Genomic DNA, 23,304 nt, shown 5'->3' with positions numbered 1-23,304 from the left:
AGCCAATCAATGATTCTCTCTCATCATTGATGTTTCTATCTCTCTCTCCTCCTCCCTTCCTCTCTGAAACCAATAAAGAAACGTATTTTATAGATATATACCTCATACATATGTGAACTTATATATCCCTAGCCTATCAAAGATGCTACATTAAAATTACAGATTTAACTACATTAGAATTTTATTAATTTCACAACTCTGCTAAAATACTCATATAATTAAAATAGCCCCAAACAATTTTCTAATGACTATTATAAGAATTAATAATAAAATAAAAACAAACAACTGTAAGAAAGTATTGTATTTTACAGTTCATTAACTATGCAGCCCTATTAAAAAGAAAAGTAATTAACTACTGCTTCTGGTTTCAGAATGCAAAGTGATCTCCTTCACTGGAAAGCAATACAAAAAAAAAAATCAAAGCTTTGGAATTCTAACAGAAATACAGAAGGAAACTGAAAATATTTAGAGTGAAAAAGATAAGGTGAATTAACCATTCTGAGCCTTGCTTTACTCATCTGTAAAATTAGTATTTTAGAACTTTGTAGATGGAATAAAATTGTAGAGAACTGAAAAGAATCAAGTGTCTATAGGGACAAAGTAGAACACTTGGTAACTTTCTGAGTATTGGCAACTTCCAGAGTTATTATTTCAAATATTTCCAAAAGCGTGCCCATGAAATTGGAGAATAGTAAAAACAAAAGGGTTCAGTAGCCAAGAACTTTGAGAGGGACTACATTAAATAAAGTTGAACAGGTTTCTTTAATAAAAGGACTCGCAGGGCTTTACTATGCCAATGTACATTAAGAAGGGGTTGGGTTTGCCCTGACCGGTTTGACTCAGTGGATAGAGCATCGGCCTGCGGACTGAAGGGTCCCAGGTTCGATTCTGGTCAAGGGCATGTACCTTGGTTGCGGGCACATCCCCATTTGGGGGTGTGTGCAGGAGGCAGCTGATGTATGTTTCTCTCTCATCGATGTTTCTAATTCTCCATCCCTCTCCCTTCCTCTCTGTAAAAAATCAATAAAATATATTAAAAAAAAAAAAAAAAAGAAGGGGATGGGTTTAAATAATGCAAAATCTTCCCCACCTGGGATCCTTACAGGAAAAAGATAAGGATCCTTATAGGACCTCAGGTAAGAAAACACAATCTAGGAACCACTGATCTAAAAGATTTGTGACAAGACAGATTATATAAGGAAAGAAGCCAATGAAGAGAGCTCAATATTTCAGTAATTTCTAAGTTATTACCTCTTCTTCTTCCTGTGCTTCTACTGCTGGTCCATTATGTGCCTCCTGGAAAAGGAGTTTCTTCATTTTTCTATATTGCAGATTGTCCAGCTCTCTTACTGCATCCTTTGTCCTTTGAATGAGATCTATTAACACTGTTTCAGGGCGCTCCCGAAGAACAAACATGTGCTGGATAAGAGAAAGTAAAAGTTAAAACCTATGCTGTATATATTTTTTAATTAGTACAAATGTATCCCTCCTAGAATTACTATCCTAAATAATTATGATAAATATTGCATATAATCTATAGCTATCTAATTCTATTATACTTCTGACTTCTTTCATTTACAAAGTTGTCATTTACGCATATATACTCTGTGCCTACATAACCACCCCTGCAAATTTTATAAAAACTTTGAACATGATACTTTTGTTGGCCAACTGAAAACGCCGAGTTAAAATAGTCAAAAAGTCTAATTAAACTCTAAGAATTAAGTTCAATTATTAAATTAGAGCCCTAAATAAAGGCTAAATAAAGGTTTACATATTCTAGAACTGCTGATTTCACAGATAAGGCATGTTAGTTCTTAGTTAGGTTTCAACAGGAATGTATTTACTGATGGTGGTTTTATGTCACACGAAACCTTGATATTATTGGCTCCTTTATATGTTCCATAAGCAACCCTTCATAAAACACTAGCAGCTGATTAAAAGCCATTACATTAGTGATTTTTCATTCTTTTTAAAAATGTTTTTTTTTAATTTCATAGAAAGGGAGAGGGAGGGAAAGAAAGAAACATCAATGATGAGAGAGAATCACTGATCAGCTGCCTCCTGCACATTCCCTACTGGGGATTGAGCCCCAAATCAGGGCATGGGCCCTCACTGGAATTGAACTGTGAGCTCCTGGCTCATGGGTCACCGCTCAGACACTGAGCCATGCTTGTTGGGCATTATCAGTGATTTTCCCATTAACATTTAATAAAGCTTAACCTTATCAAATACAGAAAAATAAAAAGAACTCCACCATTAGAAGTACCACGTTACATTTTGGCATATTTCTTTTCTTCCATTTTTTCAATTACAGTTGATATTCAATATTATATTAGTTTCAAGTGTACAGCATTGTGGTTAAGTATTTTAAAAACTTATGAAGTGATCCTCCCAATAAGTCTAGTACCCACCTGGCATCATACATACTGACTACAATATTACCGATTACGTTCTCTATACTGTATTATATCCCAGTGATGGTGTGTTTCTTTTCAGAAATTTTCTATGTATAAATTTTGTTTTGTGAATAGTTAGCATATAGATTGCAGAAAGATTCCTTCTACCCTGAGTTCATGAAATGCCCTTGAATTCTTATAACACTTTTACCTTCTTTGTTAGTTTAAATTTATTTCATTATGCAGAGTTGTTAACTACATATTTTATTCTACTTTTTGTCATAACTATTATTTTATTTCAACTCATAAACATGTCTACAGAACATTTCTTTTTTTTTAAAATATATTTTATTGATTTTTTTACAAAGAAGGGAGAAGGATAGAGAGCCAGAAACATCGACGAGAGAGAAACATCGATCAGCCGCCTCCTGCACGCCCCCCAGTGGGGATGTGCCCGCAACTAAAGTACATGCCCCTGACCGGAATTGAACCTGGGACCCTTGAGTCCTCAGGCCGATGCTCTATCCACTGAGCCAAACCAGTTCGGCATCTACAGAACATTTCATCAAACATTTATGCCAAAATTATTTAAGCATTATCCTAATTCTGGATGGTTATTTCCAATTTTTATTCTGAGATAAATAGCTTCATACATTAGAAAAGCTTTTTTCTATTTTTTCTTTTCTTTATGATGGACTGTGACAGAAATGTAATTAGGCCAAAGAAAAAGAAGCACTTGATAGATACTTTCCAATAAGGCTGTGCCAATACACTCAGCATTCAATAAAGGTGAATGAATACTACTTGTAGGCTTGGGATCTATTCTCCAAATACCAAATACCAAATACCTGACCGTGGTAGGTTAGGTTTTTGTCAAAGAGTTTATGCTTAAGGCAAGTGTAAGAAGGCAGTAACATTCTTCCTTTTTCCTGAGCCTTAGTTTCTTGGTATGTACCACTATCTACAATATTGTCTTCTTCTTTTATTATTATTACTACTAGAAGCCCAGTGCACGAAATTCTTGCACTGGTAGGGTCCCTAGAGGCTGCTGGCTGGGGCCTCCCTCCCTTCCCCTGGCTGGCTTGCCCCCTGGTCGAACTCCCCGGAGAACTCAGGTAGAGGGGACAATTTGCATATTATACTTTTATTGTATAGGATTATTATTACTAGAGGCTCAATGCATGAAATTAGGGCAGGGGTGGGGTCCCTAGCCCTGGCCGGTGATTGAAGCGTGAGCATCTGGCATGGAAGGGCAGGTCCCAGCTGACCTCTGGGCCCTGGGCAGCACCTGAGTCCCTGGGCCCCTGCTCGCCCCCCTCCGCCTGAATCACTGCGCCTGAGTCCCCACATGGAGATGTGGTGAGCACGGCCAGATGCCGCGAGCCGGGGTGCAGCGTGGACCTCTGGGCCACCCAGCGGCACCACATGGAAACTGGGTGGGTAGCATGCTCTCTCCAGACCGGCTCCTGCATGAACCCATGGGGAGCCCGACCAGCCCCGGCGGTCCCAGCGGCTGTTGCCCAGCTCACCCGGAAGAGGCCATGTGGGTGAGGGGCGGGCTCTTCGCGGGCACCGGGCACAAGGGCTTCCCCGGCACGTGAACCCTGGCATCCTGGGAGAGGGTAGCAGGGGGAGTGAGTGAGTTTGGCAGATACCCCACATTCTCACCACACCTCCATCCCTGTCACCCCTGCCCCCAGATAGCCAGCAAGAGGTCACAGTATGTCACCAACACCCGCCATGTTACATGCCGCCCCCTGGTGGTCAGTGCACATCATAGCGAGTGGTCGAGTTCCTCATCTCCAGGTCAAGCGACCACCCGAGGGGACAATTTGCATATTAGGCTTTTATTATATAGGATTATTATTATTTAATCTTCACCTGAGGACATATGTATTGATTTGAGAGAGAGAGGAAGGGAGAGGGAAACATTAATCAGTTGCCTCACATACACACCCTGACTGGGGATCAAAACTGCAACCTCAGTATGTGCCCCAACTAGGAATTGAACCTGCAACCCTTCCGGTGCATGGGGCAATGAATACTCCAACCAACTGAGGCGCTGCGGCCAATATTTAGTCTTATTAAAAAAAATATATTTTTAAGTTTAACAATTTTCTACATTATAGATCTTGCTTATTTTTCACTAACATAATTCCTAGGTATACTGAACATTTTATTGCTGCAATGAGTACCTATTTATTCAGGCTTTCATTACTGAAACTTTATTGCTCTTCAACATACTATGGTTGCAAACAATACTACTGAATATATATTTGAAGATTTTCTTTGTATCTTTAACTGCTGTTCACTGAAAATAAGCTGAACCTCTTTGAAACTCTAAAACATTCATGTAATAAAAGTCTACTTATATCTTGTAGTGAAAATCAACAAGATTCCTTAGGGTCACAAAGAGAGACACAAATACTATTTACTAATAATGTCTTAACTGGATGTCTTAGGAAGTATATTAATTTCAACAATACTACTACTGTTATTAAGAAGATGGTAAGCCTACAAATGAAATAATAATTTTTTGAGAATATAAAGAATACCAATAATGTGTTTAAATTAAGCAACAAGTCTATTGAAAACTGAATAGAATTTACATAATTTAAAAAATATTTTCAGCCATGGCTGGTCTGGCTCAGTCGATAGAGCGTCAGCCTGCAGACTCAAGGGTCCCGGGTTCGATTCCAGTCAAGGGCATGTACCTTGGTTGCGGGCACATCCCCAATAGGGGGTGTGCAGGAGACAGCTGATCAATGTTTCTCTCTCATCGATGTTTCTAACTCTCTATCCCTCTCCCTTCCTCTCTGTAAAAAATCAATAAAATATTTAAAAAAATATTTTCATTAAGTTAGAAAAAGATATTTCCAGACAGGAAACAAAAATGATAAACATTTTTAAGTTTCTCTTGAAATCTCTCTTCTCTCACAATATTTACATAAATATATCACACCATTTTCTTTCATATTATTTTAATATAGGACAGATCAATATATAAAGTATTATAGATATAATAAAATTATATTAAAATTAAACTGTTTTGCCAACTAAAATATAACATTATTCCATATAAACTAAAATTTATAATTATAACTCATGAATATATTCTTGCATATATAAAAATGTAGCCATTTGTTACTATTTTGAATATTTGACTATATATTGTATTCAGCAACAGTAAAACCAGTTAATCAATTTTGGAAAGGAAAAAAAACAAATGAAAAACTTAGCATCTGAGAAAACTTACAAACAATATTCTAGTAAAAATGGTAGAGCATTCTTTTTTTAAAAAAACATTTTTTTATTATTTTTTAACCCAAGGATATTTTTCCATTGATTATAGAGAGAGTGGAAGAGAGAGGGAAAGACAGAGAAAAATATCGATGTGAGAGAAACACATTGATTGGTTGCCTCCTGCAGGCGCCCCGACTATGGCCCAGGCTGGGGAGCAGCCTGCAACCACATGCCCTGGAGGGGAATCAAATCTGGGACCCTTTGGTCAGTAGGCCGGTGCTCTATCCACTGAGCCAAACTGGCTAGGGCTGGTAGAGCATTCTTAATACTGATTCAGAATCAAAGACGAATAAAGCACATTTTAAAAAGTAATTTCTTAGGGATAAAAAACTGATTTAAGAGTATAAACTGACCTTTAAAAGTTCCTCTGATGTAGGGCGATCTTGAGGGATTTTCTGGAGGCAAGAATCTACAAAGTTGCGAAAATAATCAGACCTATTGTAAAGGAAAGTATCAAGTGAACATATTGCTATTTTTAAAAACAGATCCACAAATCAAGGTATGTGCCTATTGGTAGGAGGGGGGATGGAAAAAATTATAAAAGCAAGCAGACATGATATACTATGTATTTCATATAAATCTATGAAAACCATCTAAAGCAGCGGTTCTCAACCTGTGGGTCGCGACCCGATACGGGGGCAAACGACCCTTTCACAGGGGTCGCCTAAGACCATCGGAAAACAAATATATAACTACATATTGTTTTTGTGATTAATCACTATGCTTTAATTATGTTCAATTTGTAACAATGAAAATACATCCTGCATATCAGATATTTACATTACGGTTCATAACAGTAGCAAAATTACAGTTACGAAGTAGCAACGAAAAGAATTTTATGGTTGGGGGTCACCAAACATGAGGAACTGTATGAAAGGGTCGCGGCATTAGGAAGGTTGAGAACCACTGATCTAAAGCAACCAGTGAACCTTTACCATTTTTCAAAGATAAATTTGCACAGATTATTTAAAAATCTTGCTCTCACACAATAACACAACTCATTCTTAATTAAGGCAAAATTAGGGAAGTCAATTTTTTTCTTCTTTGCATTCAAATCTAAAATGGCATTCTTCTCAATTTGTTTTCTCTCTTCTCTAAGCCATCTATCCCTTGTTGCTTCTTGGATTATCTCCTATATAGCATGTTTCAGAACATCACTCTTAGCTTTGGAGGGAGCATTTTGTATACCTATTTGATATCCCTGAACAAATGGATAAAATTTCCATTAAACCCAGAAAACCAATTATGTTATTTTTAAAAACATTAGAAGTCTGCAACATATTATTATAGCGTGTTATGAGAAGAGTTCAGTGAGCAAGGCAGTAATAATTTATCGTTTGTCTTCCAATATCAAATAACATTTTATGTTCCTTGTGCAAGAATTTTTTTGAATCCCCAAAGAATCTAAGTCTGTGTTCAATATATTTATTATTTATATGTACCATAATACTAAACTATGCCAAAAGATTTCTTCTATATGTCTCTAATTTATGTGCCTTAATTATGTAATCCTTAAAAAATAAAGTATCACTAATTTATGCATCTACTTGTGAATTTTAAAGTATTTATTAAATACACTAGAGGCCTGATGCACAAAAATTGTGCAAGAATAGGCCCTCACAGCCCAGCTGCCTCGTAGCCTGTCCCTCTGCCCACTGGTCGTTCCAGAAGGTTGCCAGGAAGGTCGTTCCGGAAGGTCATTCCGCTGTCTGGTCTCATTCGCATATTACCTCTTTATTATATAGGACTAGAATTTCTCCTATAATTTTTCAAATGCTAGATACACCTGAAGAATTAATTTCCCACTAAAATTTTCTATCACTAATAAAAATTCTAGTTTTTAAAAACTATCAATCTGTTTTACATAAACTTCTTTATATAAATGAACTTCATTTTATCAAATCAAGGAAGCACTAGGAAAAGGAACATCAGAGCATTCTGAATAATAAGTAACATAAAAACTAGAATAATCACAAAGTTATAAATTATCTGATAATTCTGATAAATCAAGTCATTTTATCTATGCTTTTTATAACATATAAATTATAAACCATTCTCCAACAAAATATCACTACAGGTATTGCAATCTACATATTTTAGTTATAAAATATTAATGTTTAAATTGTGTTATTTATTATATAATCAGGGTAATATATATTCCTAAAATTCAAAGAAAATATAAATTTTTGTAAAAAGCAATATTTTTTGCTTCCATGTAGCATCACTGAGATGCATATGCTATGAAAAGCAGATATAATAAAGGATAAACAAGATATATGGGTAAAATAAACCAATTTTATTTTATTTATCTTTATCAAGAGTTTATTTAACTCAGGTTCACTGAGGGAATTAAACAAGCCAATAGCATACAGGATAATGTCTCTTAATAAGCCAATAAAAATAACATACTCCAAAGCAATGATGGATTAATTAGACTATTGTTACAGGAATAAGCCTATTTTCATCTCTCTTCAGATAGAAATACATTTTACCTAGTTGAAATGAAATCATTTTGATAACATTATAAGAACGCATTTAATTTATAAAATGTTGAGTAATGTATCTCTTAGCAATACTCACCATTCATTAGACTGTAGTGTAGGGGATTCATTTTGGGCTATGTGATATAAGGCACTCATTGCATTCATATTAAATAAAGGAGGCTTTCTTTCCGCTGTAAGAGAAAGAAAACTTGTTATTGTTCTTGCAAATATTGTTAAAGTTTTTTAAAAATAATTTCAAACTTGGCAAAAAAATTGCAAGTTGAGTTTAAAAAAACACATTCAAGTATATCGATTAAGATTAAATTGCTGAATTGATGCTCTACCATTCCTAAATACTTTAAAACAAGAACACCCTACTAAAGAACATAATACCTCCATTAAATCAGGCCATTAATGCTGATACATGACTTTAATCTAATCCTCAAACCCCATTCAAGTTTCAATCAAATGTCAAATAATGTCCTCTGTACCAAAAGTGAGCTTTGTTCATTTGTGTCTTTCAAGAAAATTGTCTATTTTACCAAAGTTGTTAAATTTATTAACATAAAAAGTCTTAAAGTAAAAGTAAGGACACTAGAGATGTGTCTTAAATTTTAACATCTACTTCTGTGGTGTTCCTGCCAAAGATGTATAACCTAAATTTAGTCATAAGACAAACTCATTGAGGGACATTCAAAAGTCTTGTATTTTTAGAATTGTTAAGGTCATGTCTTAAAGTAAAATTTAAGACACTAAGATGTTCCAGATTCATCTGGTACTTTCCCTATTTTAGACACTGGATCAATTGTTTCTCTAAATAGCTATGGCAATAGATCTTAGATCTTTTCAGTGGATAAAGTTAGAGAACACATACATGTACACCAATATACAGGTGTCCCCCAAAAATATATATACATTTTAACAGCTGATGGTTCAATTTTGAAAATGAAATGTATTTTAATAAACACTGCCTTTATAATTATTCAAAGTGTGTGTAATACATTTTGGGGGGGACACCCTATAATTATATACATACATGTACATTAAATACCTATATGTCTATTGAAAACAATTGTGTTTACTACAGTATCTCAAATCCAATCCAATACCATAATATCTATTTGAGCTTTCTCTTTCTATTATATGTAATACCTTTCTCTGACAATGAGAAACCTTGCTCTGATTATCCTTAATATATTTTATTTGATAAATTCCCCCTGTATGTAAACAGTCTCTTGTTGCCACTGCCTTTTGTAAGATGTCCCCCTTTCCCTGCTGAAGCTTTGAAACCCCATTCCAAGTCACTCTACAGTGTGAATACCCTCTTCATCCACTCAGTTTCTTTTTCTTTTTCAAAATATATTTTCTTTTTATTGATTCTAGAGAGAGAGAAAGCGAGAGGGAGAGTGAGGGAGGGAGAGAAACATCGACGCGAGAAACACTGATTGGTTGCCTCCTGCATGCACTCACCCCAAAGGGGGATCAAACACACAGCCTGGGTATGTGCCCTGACCTGGAAGGGAACCGGCGACCCTTTGGCGCATGGGATGATGATCAAACAATTCAGTCCCACTGGCCAGGGTGATGCACTCAGTTTCTGATATCCCACCCAAACTACAGTGAGGCCCTCCTCATAAGGAAAGCCCTCTTCTTTTTGATGAGGCACTGTGTGTTGAATGGATGTCCTCTTTAGACTCTGATACCATACAATATATTGTTCTCCCTACTATCACCTCCTCAACCTACTTGGACTCTGATAGACCAAACTGAGCCACCTCTAGGTATGAATGCCCACTAGGGTCTGAACCTCCAAACCTGACTGCCCACTTGCATGGATACTCTCATTTGGTTCTGTTTTCCCAAACCAGGATATTGGTCTGTGGGAACTCCCTCATGACAATGATACTCCATTCTAGGCTATCATGGCTCACCAGCTAGTTTAGGAAGGGGACAATTACTGAAGAAATTCGGAATGAATGAAACAACTTGTTTCTATGGTAACGTATTAGAGTATTTAAATTTTTAAATGGTGTAACATTTTTTAAAAAATATATTTTATTGATTTTTTGCAGAGAGGAAGGGAGAGGGATAGAGAGTTAGGAACATCGAACAGCTGCCTCCCGCACACCCCACACTGGGAATGTGCCCGCAACCAAGGTATATGCCCTTGACCGGAATCGAACCTGGGACCCTTCAATCCGTAGGCCGACGCTCCATCCACTGAGCCAAACCGGTTAGGGCAATGTGTAACATTTTTAAAAAATGTTTTTCTTGATTTTTTAGAGATAAAAACATCAAAGATGAGAGGGAATCATTGATTGGCTGCCTCCTGCATGTCCCCTTACTGGGGATCGAGCCTGCAACCCAGGCATGTGCCCTGACTGGAATAGAACCCATGACCTCTTGGTTCCTGGGTTGACATTCACACTGGCCAGGCTGGACATTTATTTATTTATTTTAAATATTTTATTGATTTTTTACAGAGAGGAAGGGAGAGAGATAGTTAGAAACATCGATGAGAGAGAAACATCGACCAGCTGCCCCCTGCACATCTCCCACTGAGAATGTGCCCGCAACCAAGGAACATGCCCTTGACTGGAATCGAACCTGGGACCTTTCAGTCCGCAGGCTGACGCTCCATCCACTGAGCCAAACCGGTTTCAGCTGGACATTTATTTTTATTCAGTTTCTTCTTAAGGTGAAAAAAACCCTTTGCAAATGTCCTCGAGAAATATAGTATTTTTCTTTTCACCCTTTGTAAGTAAAAAGGGTGGATCATTCCACTACTGACATATTTAAAAAAAAAAGATACTTTCAAATGGAAAAAACATTTTATAAACCTCAAAATGAGACTAAAAGAGAAGAAAAAAATGACATTATGATAGTCTCTAAACCTCAGTTTACTGATGTTTTAAAACTTAAAAATGATATAAAGCCTGAAGGCAATGGTTTATATAGGAATTCCAATACAAGCAAAAATAGTATTTTGAAAAAATATTAGACTGCAAGGTAGAAACAGTCTGGTTGTATTGGAAATATTCATCTACTGTGTAATGATAAGCAATCTTTACTTTTATTTTTACCTCAATTTCCCTATTACTTGTTTTAGAAAACTACTAACAAACCCAGGTTGATACTGGTTTATCAAAATTACACATGGATTTTACTATTAACATCTTCTTTTCAATCCTTGATTACTACTAGAAGTGTTTAAATAAATATTCCCAATATTTTCCACTTTTAAATAAAGTTTAATAGAATATTCCTGTAAGAAGAAAAAAAGGAAAGGATATTGGGCTAATGTGGAAGAGGGGGAGGGCGGGTAGCTTGGGGAATCAAGAGCAAGATATTCATCCTCTTTGATTACAGTGACAGTTCAATTACCTACCTGGTTCGCTTACAGTGGGAATGTTAGTAAAGTTAAGATAGTCCACTGCCTTAGGCACAGTTCCATTCATGGGCAACAGAATAAAATGTGTGCACAAAATCAAAATACTACATACAATATGACATACAGCCTGACTTCTAATTATCATACCTAACTTAAAGCCATAAGTATCTTAGATAGAGGTAAGTAATTCACAAATGCTTTAGAGATCTGCTATACATGGTAAATCTAGTAAATATAGACATATTCCAGGTGTTTAACAAATACTCATTAATATTAGACATAGATACTTTGACCCATAGTGAAAATTTTTTTAGATCTAATTTAACAGAGCAAATATAATATCCTTAACCTAATACATATAAAAATAACTGGTCACCAAAATGAAAACTTTAATAAATTTATTGCTCCCCTTAGTAACTGACAAAATAAAAAACAAACCTAAAATTTGGTACAGAAATTGATGAAAGACATTGATTAAATCTTACTACACAGTAATATTAAAGAATGCTTACCTAGTTCAATACATGTTATTCCAAGAGACCATACATCTACTTTGCCATCATACTGTCCTTCATCCATGGCTAAAATTACTTCTGGGGCCATCCTAAAACATAAAATGTCATTTAAAGTTAAATTATAATATTCATTAAAATATAATGACTATCTACATGGAGAACACCTGTGTGAATTGCAGATAATATATCTGGACATAAGAATTTTTATAATGGGAAATGAATACATTACAGGTTGTGAGGTAAATAGTTACCATTGCATAGATAGTATAAGACTTATTTTTACTATCTGTCATGATCATATAACAGCATCCTAAAGGAAGGATGTCACAGAGGGGGTGGTATTCTGCATCTGTTCAAGCTCGCAGATTCTAATATTGTATATCCTTTAGGCCAGTGGTGGCCTTAGGATCCCATTACAAACATCTAACTTTTGCTAGAAAGAGAGAATGAATACCAGCAATTATCTTCCTTGAAGTTACAAGCTCACTCCATTTATTTAAGAAAATATTTGCCATAATAACCAACACTAATTACCATAGTTTGTCAGTCTTTCAAATAAAAATAGTGTTCTGTGATAAAAGTGTGTTAGCCCGGCTAGTGTTGCTCAGTGGTTGAGTGTTGATCCGCGTAACAGGAGGTCCTGGTTTGATTTGGGGTTGCAGGCTCTATCCCCAGTAGGAAGCATGCAGGAGGCAGCCGATCAATGATTCTCTCATCATTGATGTTTCTCTCTCTCTCTCCCCCTCCCTTCCTCTCCCTGAAATCAATAAAAAATTTTAAAAAGTGTCTAGGGAGACTCACAATGGAAGCAATCAATTATCAGCCTTATAGGTATCTTGGTTATAAAATGAAACTTTAAACCCTATCTTCAACTAGAGTCTAACGTTTTTTATAGTACTTTAACCTTACACTTCATTTGCATTTGGAGTTAAGCACAGTCAGACACTTAAAAACACTCACCGACTTTAATGAGTTTGTTACCAGGAACCCCTGTGTGTGTGTGTGTGTGTGCTCATGCAAAGACAGGTAAATATTGCCTAGTTCCTGTGTTCCAAATACACTACATACAAATTAACAAATATGAAGAAAAACTCAAAAAACCCAAACTAACAAATATGTAAATAATGTAAATTTTCAATCATCAATAATTGGGTGTTTCCAATATGTTCTTTAAGATGTTGAAGTAAGTAAGTTTAAACAAAATTAAACAAGTAATTTTTTTAAATTGTAGAACTTCATGGGGCTTTTAAAATATCTAATATTCACCATTAATTTCTAAAGAGAACCATTAAGAAATATTATTTGCTCACAGAACCTTTGTTTTATATAGGGGAGGGAGACTCTATCTAAACTAGGGTCCACATAAAAAATTTTTGGTCTTCTGGAACAATGGTCTTCAAAAAAAGTTTTTAAAAATATATTTTGTTTTTTTACAGAGGAAGGGAGAGGGATAGAGTTAGAAACATCAATGAGAGAGAAACATCGATCAGCTGCCTCCTGCACACCCCCTACTGGGGATATGCCCGCAACCAAGGTACATGCCCCTGACTGGAATTGAACCTGGGAACCTTGAGTCCGCAGGCCGACGCTCTATCCACTGAGCCAAACTGGTTAGGGCAGTCTTCAAATTTTATTTACTCATTTACCTCCAGTGAAGTTATAACAACTAGTATCCCCTTGCACATTTGAGTTTATACCTACATTTTAATAATTTAATATTTGCAAAAGATATAATGCACAGTGTCTACACACACAGTATATTGTATATCTGCTTTAAAGATATTTAAAACTTGGAGCTGCAGAATTAGCTCATTCAATTTATCAAAACCACTACCATATAACTTAATTAGCAAAGCCAGTGTTCATGCTATCAATCAGTTGAATCAGAATCATCTGTCAGAAAAAAATCTGACTTCATTTTTCAATACAAATAACATGTTAATGTGTCCCTAGAACAACCATCTTGATTATGAATTCTACAATTAGAAAAAAAAGAAGGGAGGAAAGATAACTGGGGAGAAAAAATAAAAAGCAAGGAATAAAAGAATGTGAAAAGAGATAATAAAAAAGGCACCAGGCCTTACTAAGAGTTTGTCCTGATTCTTCAATGTTTTTTACAGATTATATTCTGAAATTGTCCCTCTGGTGCTGCTTTGAGGTTTTTATATCCCAGGGCAATGCATCATTATAATATTCAGAATGGGCAAGAAGCCTTTCTTTTATAAAGTGTAACTAGGAGATTTGAAAGGTCCATGGGAAAAAAGACGTAGTGGACCTAAGACAACACTCTCTGCATACACAGAGAAATAGGACACATGGATAGAAGTTGAAAATTATTCCCTTCAAACTTGCTGACAATAATACTGAATTATTTATGGTTAAAATTACATATTGTCTAGAATTTGCTTCAAAATAACTGAGGGGTGTAGAAGAAGGGGAGAGGAGTGAAGACATAGGTTGGGAATGGCCATGGGATAATGTTGTTGGGGTGAGTGGTATGTGAGGATTTATTATACTTTTCTTGACTTTAAATTTTTTTATTGTTTGATTGATCTTAGAGAGGAAAACATCAGTTTATTTTTCCATTTATTTATGCATTCATTGGTTGATTCCTGTATGTGCCCTAACTGGGGATAGGACCCATACCCTAGCACATGGGGATGATGCTCTAACCAACTGAGCTACCCGGCCAGGACACTCTTGTTGACTTTTATGTGTATTTTAAATTCTCTATAACATATAAAAAACAACACCCAAAACTCCAAGTTAGCTACCAGTCTTGAGGTATGTTAGTCTGAAGATCATTGATATATAGTAAATATAAACCTAAAGAAAACACAAATTTACATTTACCATTTCTATCTACTCCCCACTTCAATTTTTTGAAAATTTTTCACTTCCATACCCAACGTATGAGGCAGATAATAATATGAAAGAAAACGTGGACCATGAGTAAAAAATAGGAGATGCAAGGGTAGCACTCCAAATCTATATTTGAAACTAACTATAATGCTTAAAGTTAAAATGTTCAAAATAGCATTACATTTCCAGGAAAAAGACATCTGAAAAAGGTACAACCCACACATTACCTATTTCAATTATGAGGATCAATATCAGATAGGATTAGTCTTACCAATATGGCGTTCCCACAAAAGAATTGGCAGGAGATGCCATGGAAGCAGATCCAAAGTCAGCAAGCTTCACCTGGCCTGGTTCTGTCAGAAGAATATTTCCTGCTTTGATATCTCTGGGTTTAAGGAACACATAAAATTATTTCTTTTTCTTTCATTAGATTATGTTGAAAACAATAAAATTCAAACAAAAATTTGTAAAGTAGGGAAGAAAAATTAAGTTCTAGGATACTCTTTCAATTGGAATAGTAAGAATTAAGATCTAAATTAGAAAACAAAAATATATAAAATTCATATAAATATATAGGAACAATTTTCTAAAAGAAAGGACAGAATAATAGTAAAAACAAAGGTAGGAAATCAAACAACTGGAGCATATAATCTATATTTGAGTTCCTATTTACTTGTGCAAATAATGGTTTTAAAAGTAGAATTAGCTGGCCATTTCTTCATAAATATAAGATTTCTGAGTACCCCACTTAATGTAAAATAAAGAACCTCATGCCCAATTTTTCATTATTTAACTTAAAAAATTTTTAAATTTAAGTATAGTAATATACAATCTTGTATTTGTTTATTAGTTTCAGGTGTACAATATAGTGATTTGACATTTTTATACCTTACAATGTGATCACCTGGCTAACTGTAGTAATCATCTGCCACTGTGCAAACGTATCACAATGTTATTGATTATAGTTCTTTTCCCCTTTTCAGCCATCCTCCTACCCATTCCCTTCTGGTAATCATCCCAATGATCGGTTTCTGTTTTGTTTTGTTTTAGATTCCACAGATAAGTGAAACTATACAGTATTTCTTTCTCTGCTTAACTTATTTCACTGAGCATAGTACCCTCTAGACCAGAGGTAGGGAACCTTTTTTCTGCCAAGGGCCATTTGTATATTTCTAACATCATTCAAGGGCCATACAAAATTATCAACTTAAAAATTAGCCAGCTGAATTTGGTCAAACATTTAATTAATTGACCCCTAATGCCTTGGCAGGGCCAGACCAAATGATTTCGTGGACCTCATACAGCCAACAGGCCAGACATTCCCCACCCCTGCTTTAGATTTATCCATGTTGTTGCAAATATGCCCCCAATTTCTACAAAGGGAATATTCGTATCATTTACAAAGCTTAGCATAATCCATCTAACTTAATATGAAATGAAAACTGATGTATAAGGAAAATATACTATCAATAGTTTCAAATTTACTTTCAAGCTTACTTTTCTAAATCAGTACACATACTCTCCACACAAACTAAGAAAATGATGGATATTTATGTAATAGAATTTTATGTCCAATGGGTGCCATAATATACACTTAACCATTCAAGAAAAGAAAACCTTTATTTCCAAGTACTTGTCAATTCTTACTATAGTATTATGATGGATATAATACTAAATCTATTGTCCTTCCACTTGTTTTTTAAAAATGGAGAGGTGCCCGTCCACGGTGGCTCAGTGGTTGAGCGTCAATCTATGAACCAGGAGGTTACAGTTTGATTCCCTATCAGGGGACATGCCTAGGTTGCAGGCTAGATCCCCCGTCTGGGGTGTGCAGGAGGCAGCCAATCAATGACTCTCTCTTTCTATTTCTCTCTCCCTCTCCCTTCTTCTCTGAAATCAACAAACATATATTAAATTAAAAAGGAGAGGTGCTTTGAAGTTGAGAAGACCTTAGGTTCTAATTTCATCTCTTTCGTATACTTACTAGCATGTGGGTTTCTCTTACTATTTTCATCTAAAAAATTGACAACCCATTAACTCACAATGACTCTACTACATAGTTTAATATGTATTGCCTGATTCACATACAAAATTAAAAAATGTTAATTTCCTTCTAAACCAGGCAAAAGCAATACCAATGCTAAAAAACGCATTATAAAATGGTTTAAAGTTACTATCCATCACCATGGATTACCACGGATTAATACTCAAAAGCATAAAGAGTCTTAAGTAGCCTTTTATTTGATTATTTATTTTTGTTTATCCTCACCCAAAGATATTTTTCCATTGATTTTTTTAGAGAGAGTGGAAGAGAGAGGGAAACAGAAATATCGATGTGAGAGAAACACATCGATTGATTGCCTCCTGCACATGTCCTGACCAGGGTCCTTGCCGGGGAGGAGCCTGCAATCAAAGTACGCGCTCTTGACAGGAATGGAACCCAGAACCCTTTGGTCCGCAGGCCGATGCTCTATCCATTGAGCTAAACCAGCTAGGGCTTAAGTAGCTTTAAAAAATATATATACTTTTATTGATTTCAGAGAGGAAGGGAAAAAGAAATAGAAACATCAATGATGGCAGAGAATAATTGATTGGCTGCCTCCTGCATGCCCCTACTGGGGATCCAGGCCGCAACCTGGGCATGTGCCCTGACCAGAAATTGAACTGTGACCTCCTGGTTCATAGATTCACGTTCAAAAACTGAACTATACTGGCCAGGCTTAAGTAACTTTTATATATCCCTGTTACAGAATCAATGGAACAAATCTGGCATTATCAGTTACCAGGAAGAAAAAGATCTAGGTTTAATTCTAGTTTAATCTACCTAAGCTTTTTAAACTTGGAGAAATTAGTAACAAATTGGGGCATCAGTTTTTTCATTTGTAAAATGAAAAAAGACTACATAATCCCTAATGGCCTTTTCCATTTTGCAAATTAAATAATTCTGTAATTAAATTGCTACCTCAAATCTATCAAGTACACATGCTTCAGAAAGCCCAGCAGCATGTGCAGAAAAGATAAAATTATCCTAAACAAAGAGATCAAGTGTACTAGTATATTCTTTTTAAGGCAATCTAAAAAATATGGCAATCTAAAAAATATGAGTTTATAAGATTCTGAAATGCTTTAACCAATGAAAATTTCAGAGGTAATGAGTTCCAGGTTGATGTAAGCAACAAACCATTTGCTTATTAATACATGACAATTTTCAGTGTACTTACCTATGGATCATAGTATGTGAATGCAAGTAGGCTAATCCCTGGAGAGCACCATGTGTAATTGCTGCTATTTCCACTTCTTGTAATGGCTTTTTGTGAACTTAAAGTAAGAATTTAAGAATAATTATTATATAGAACATTTTTAAAATAATAAATATACATATCTGATATAGAGAGAGCAATTTTAAAACACTAACATTTAGCAACAAGGGATTTCCTTCCCAAGATATACTAGTAATACAAAGCTACTGAATGTTATAACTAGTATCAATTGTGCCTTGCTGTTAAAGTAGAGGTTACAGCCAATATTCCTCAAAGCTACAACATTTAACAATTATTTGGTGATTAATTGTAAAACAAAAGTAACAAAAGAGAAGTTTTCCCTTTATTCTCAGATATTTTCATTCAGAACAGAAGGAACAGATCAAGCTGAATGACAAAGAATGCAGAAAAATGCTCATTAAGGCAAAATGAGAGAAAATTCACCGATGTTATACTATACTAGAGGCCGGATACATGAAATTCATGCAAGAGTAGGCCTTCCTTCCCCCGGCTGCCAGCACCGGCTTCCCTCTGGCACCCAGGACCCAGGTTTCCCTTATAGCCTGGGCTTCGTCCGAAAGGACGCCCAGAAGGATGTCCAGTCTAATTAGGATATACGCTTTTATTATTATAGATAACATTAAATGAGGATGGTAACTATATACCATGCTGAGATTCTAGAAAAGGTTAAGGCTTTCACTGTTTTGAAAAGTTTTATGTTATTTAAGAAGTCTCTTACTGAATTCTTATTTTATTTTGCTAATGCTTTTTTTTCCTTAATATTTAAAGGAAACCTACCTTCCAGTAAATCTGAAGCAGATCCTAAACAATATTCCATTACAAGCTACAAGGGAAGAAAAATTATAAAAGCATTAAAATATATTATTAAAAAGACTCTATGTGAGATAAATTCACCAAGGAGATCAAGAAGATAGTTTGAAATAAAACAAACTCTAGTCATTGTTTATCTTAAAAAAATATTTATGCAGTTAGCAATTTGTTAAATGCATTTATAAGGTTAAGTCAATGACAAGATGTATATTTCATACATAATTACTAACTAAAATTATAAAAGAATATACGTATTCTGTTACTATTAACCTAGAGTAGTAATAATGATTGTTAGGAAACAGAAAACCATCCTCTGGGACTATATGTACAAAGCTTAGGTTACAGTTTATTTTTAAACTTTTTAAGAATGTATGTTTTTAGTGATTTTCGAGAGGAAGGGAGATATAGAAACATCAATGATGAAAGAAAAATCACTAATCGGCTGGCCTCCTGCATACCTTCCAATGAGTATTGAGCCCACATCCCGGACATGTGCTCTAACTGGGAATCAAATCAATAACCTACTGTTTGATGAGTCAGTGCTCAACTATTGAGCCACACCGGCCAGATTTAGGTTACAGTTGAAATTTTTCATTTAAATCAAACCCAGAGCACCTCCTAATGTGCCAGATATTTTATACATATTAATTAATTTAATCCTCACAACCACTTTATGAGGTGGGCCTTATTATTTCCATGTTTTACAGATGGAAAAACTTGAGAGACAGAGAAATAACCAGCCCAATGTACTTTTTCTTTAACAACAGCCTCAAATTTAGGAGTACTACCACAGCCACCACCAAAATCAAACTGGATAAAAATGCAGCAAACAGTCCTGGCTGGTTTAGCTCAGTGGATAGAGCATCAGCCTGTGAATTGAAAGGTCCTGGGTTCGATTCCGGTCAAGGACACATGCCCAGGTGGTGGGCTCGATCCCCAGTAAGGGGCATGCAGGAGGCATCTGATCAATGATTCTCATCATTGATGTTCCTATCTCTCTTTCGCTCTCCCTTCCTCTCTGAAATCAATAAAAATATATTTTAAAAAAATGCAGCAAACATTACAAATCTAAATCTAACTTCAATCCACTAGAATGATAATAGCTCTGGCTTATTAATTATTCAAAATAAAGGATCATTCCTGTTTAATGAAAATTTAGCCCTTTTCTTAAAAGATAGTTATTATGTCTATACCATTATGGGATTACTACATTATCACCTCAGTGGTAACAACAGGGTAAAATTAATCTCTACTTCATGTAATAATTCCCTACCTTTAGTATTACTCAGCCAAATAATCACAATTAATTCAAATTTCACCAGGATTCACCACGACTTCACCAAGAACTTTGTGGTTAAATAGATTATAATACATCATGTCAAAAAGATATAACTTTCATCCTTTAATAATAGAATGGTTTTTACAATGTTTGAGAAACCATTTAGTAGTTTGATAAACTACTAAAAATTTCAGAGAACATTTTACCATGCATATAAAGGCCAGCTAAATCTCTATAGTAAACTTGCAAAAGTTTTTATTGCTTAGGGAAAGGAGTTCTAGGAAAAGCTACTCTTTCTTTCTCAGTATGAAATAACATTTCAAGGTGTTTTTGCAAGCTTCACAGGACAATTTTGAGACATTCTTTTATTTTTTGGTTAATCCTCACTCAAAGATATGTTTTTCCATTGATTTTTAGAGAGAATAGAAGGGAGAGAGGGAAGGAATTTGGGAAAGAAATACTAAGTGAGAGAGACAGATCAATTGGTTGCCTCCTGCACATGCCCCGACCAGGACAGGGAATGCAACCCAGGTAAGTGCCGCCCTTGACCTGTAATGGAATCCAAGACCCTTAGGTATTCGGGCTGAGTGAGGCTCCAGCCACTAAAAACACACCAGCCAGGGTGAGAAATTCTTAATTTAATTAATTATATGCCCAAACCAACTAAAATTAAGGCAAGGGGAGAGCAGATACCTACCCATGCTGTGTGCTCACGTAAATAGCAGCCTTTATATTCTATACTGTTGGGATGTTTTATTCTTTGTAGAAACTTGACTTCTTTAATAATATCCTGCCATTTCTATGGGGAGCAAAGAGGGAATAAAGGAAAGAATTATGAACAGCTGCTTTTCCTTAGAAATGTATATAAGAAAGAAGTAATTACTAGACTAAGGCTTAATGAGAGCATACAGCTTTGCCTTTTTTGTAATATTTAAATTAAATGTCAAAATAATCAATTTAAGAGGAATTACATTCATAGTTTATAATCAATTTCATAATTTATAAAATTACTTCATTCAAGGTAGGACAAATGTTTGATAAAATTTATTATAAATAAGTCTTATCAATATTTTACAACTACACACCACACATTCGTGAAAACAATGTACCATATTTAGTGATTTTTCATCAAAATTCAACTTCCCTTTTCTTATCTGAAGCTTTACTGACATAATCTACATACCATTAAGTTCACCTATCATGTTTCTGGCTTATATCTTCTACCAAATGTTAAGGTTTTGTTTGTTTTTTAAACTCAAATGAAGTCATTACTCTGAGACAAATTCATAAATGCACATTACTTTCTAAAATGCTAGTGAACAATTAGTTGTTACATAGAAAAGTTCACAGAAAAAAACAAACAGTATGAAAACATTTTCCTACATATTTTACTAAGAGCTTTCTTCATTAACACCTATCCAGCAATACAGATAAACCATTGGCCAGAACAATATACTTAGGCCATATTCTAAACAAAATAACTCTTATGAAGCGAATCAGGGAATTCTAAGGACCCAACCAGGTTCTTTGGTCTACAGACTTAGTAGGTGTAAGATGGGAAGCAGGAATCTATTTTTTGTTCTTGTTTTAATTTTTAAAGCTTTACCCCCAACTTGGGTCATATTTCTAAAGTCAGAGAAACTAGCATAATAGAAAACTTTAAAAAATATTTTGTCCTAGAATTTAAGATCATATATCTCCTATGTTATTTAAGAAGTCCTCAACAAAATACAGCAAAATAGCTGCATAATATTTTAAGATATAAGATGCAAAATTCAGAGTTTCATGGGCTTTAATTCTCAAATTTGAATGCTCTGGGAGGTAAGCTCTCAAAAACAAAACACCTGTATTCTTCAATGTAAAAAAACCCCACAAACTTTGATAAAGGACACTAATATCAGATGTAAAAAAATGATGTCCTAAATGAGACTTTTTCTTCTAGGTGTGCCTAATCAGATGCCAACATAGCACATGTCTTCCTGTGAAAGCTAGTTCTAAAGTTGTGTGAGAGAATGGTGAATAAAATTAGAGTAAACTTGTAAGAAATGGAAGTGGGGATTTTTTTGGGAGTTTTAGGAATTTTTAGGAATCGAAATGATGGAACACCAATATAATCATGATAGTGTGTCATTGTACCCAGAGTATGATCACAAAAACAAGATTTAGCATAAAATGAAGAGATTCAGAAAAGGTAGAAAACCAAAATCATTAAAAGTTAGACTGATTCAGAAATTCTACCTCTGAGCACATACCCAAAAGTATTGAAAAGCAGGAACTCAAAGAAATATTTGCATACCCATGTTCATAGCAGCATCATTCACAATAACCAAGGAATAAAGGAACCCAAGTGTCCATCAACAGAAGAATGGATAAATAAAATGTGGTGTTTTATATACATACTCACACACACCACAGGAATTATTATTTAGCTTTAAACAGGGAGGAAATTCTGACATATACTACAACATGGATAAGCTTTGAGGGATTATGTTAAGTAAAAAGGACATGATTCACCTATATGAGTTAACCTAAACTAGTCAAATTCATATAGATACTAGAATGGTGATTTCTAAGTACTGAAGGAGGGGAAAAAGGAGTTGTTATTAGAGCTTCAATTTTGCAAGATGAAATGAAAAGGTTTCTGGAGATAAATGGTGGTGGTGTTTAGACAGCAATATGAATATCCTTAATGCCACTGAACACTTAAGAATGGCTTACTGGTAAATTTTGTGTATTTTGCCATAATTTAAAAAAATTTTAAATTAAAGACTGGTACATCCTACATTTTATAAAATAAATTTAGGCAATTAAATAGAATAAATACAATGTCAAAAGAACTAATCAGAATATTAGTGAACTAACATATACTCAATGTGGTATCAATTTTATATTATAGTTTTTCAGATTATTACACACCACCTGTTTTTCAGACTACATCTATACTGCCTGTTATTTAAAGTTTGTTTAAAGCTACAGTTAAT

At 35.0% G+C, this 23,304-nt stretch overlaps 1 protein-coding gene across 6 annotated transcripts in view; it reads right to left on the bottom strand.

Moving 5' to 3' along the window:
* The window catches only part of TAOK1 (TAO kinase 1), a 135,792-nt gene that overhangs the window by 48,235 nt on the left and 64,253 nt on the right, over positions 1–23,304 (bottom strand). For all 6 annotated transcript variants that reach the window (XM_015566750.1, XM_015566749.1, XM_015566752.1 and 3 more), the window contains 8 exons: positions 21,021–21,122; positions 19,012–19,057; positions 18,175–18,271; positions 15,225–15,338; positions 12,089–12,180; positions 8,283–8,376; positions 6,056–6,137; positions 1,252–1,419 (listed from right to left, as the gene is read on the bottom strand). In XM_015566750.1, coding sequence (XP_015422236.1) covers positions 1,252–1,419; positions 6,056–6,137; positions 8,283–8,376; positions 12,089–12,180; positions 15,225–15,338; positions 18,175–18,271; positions 19,012–19,057; positions 21,021–21,122 — 795 coding nt within the window. The remainder of the gene's footprint in view (positions 1–1,251; positions 1,420–6,055; positions 6,138–8,282; positions 8,377–12,088; positions 12,181–15,224; positions 15,339–18,174; positions 18,272–19,011; positions 19,058–21,020; positions 21,123–23,304) is intronic.

This window comes from Myotis davidii, unplaced genomic scaffold, assembly GCF_000327345.1.
Source record: "Myotis davidii unplaced genomic scaffold, ASM32734v1 scaffold363, whole genome shotgun sequence".
Taxonomy (NCBI): domain Eukaryota; kingdom Metazoa; phylum Chordata; class Mammalia; order Chiroptera; family Vespertilionidae; genus Myotis; species Myotis davidii.
Note: the sequence above shows the minus strand (reverse complement) of the source record. Positions and strands in the feature narration are given on the sequence as shown.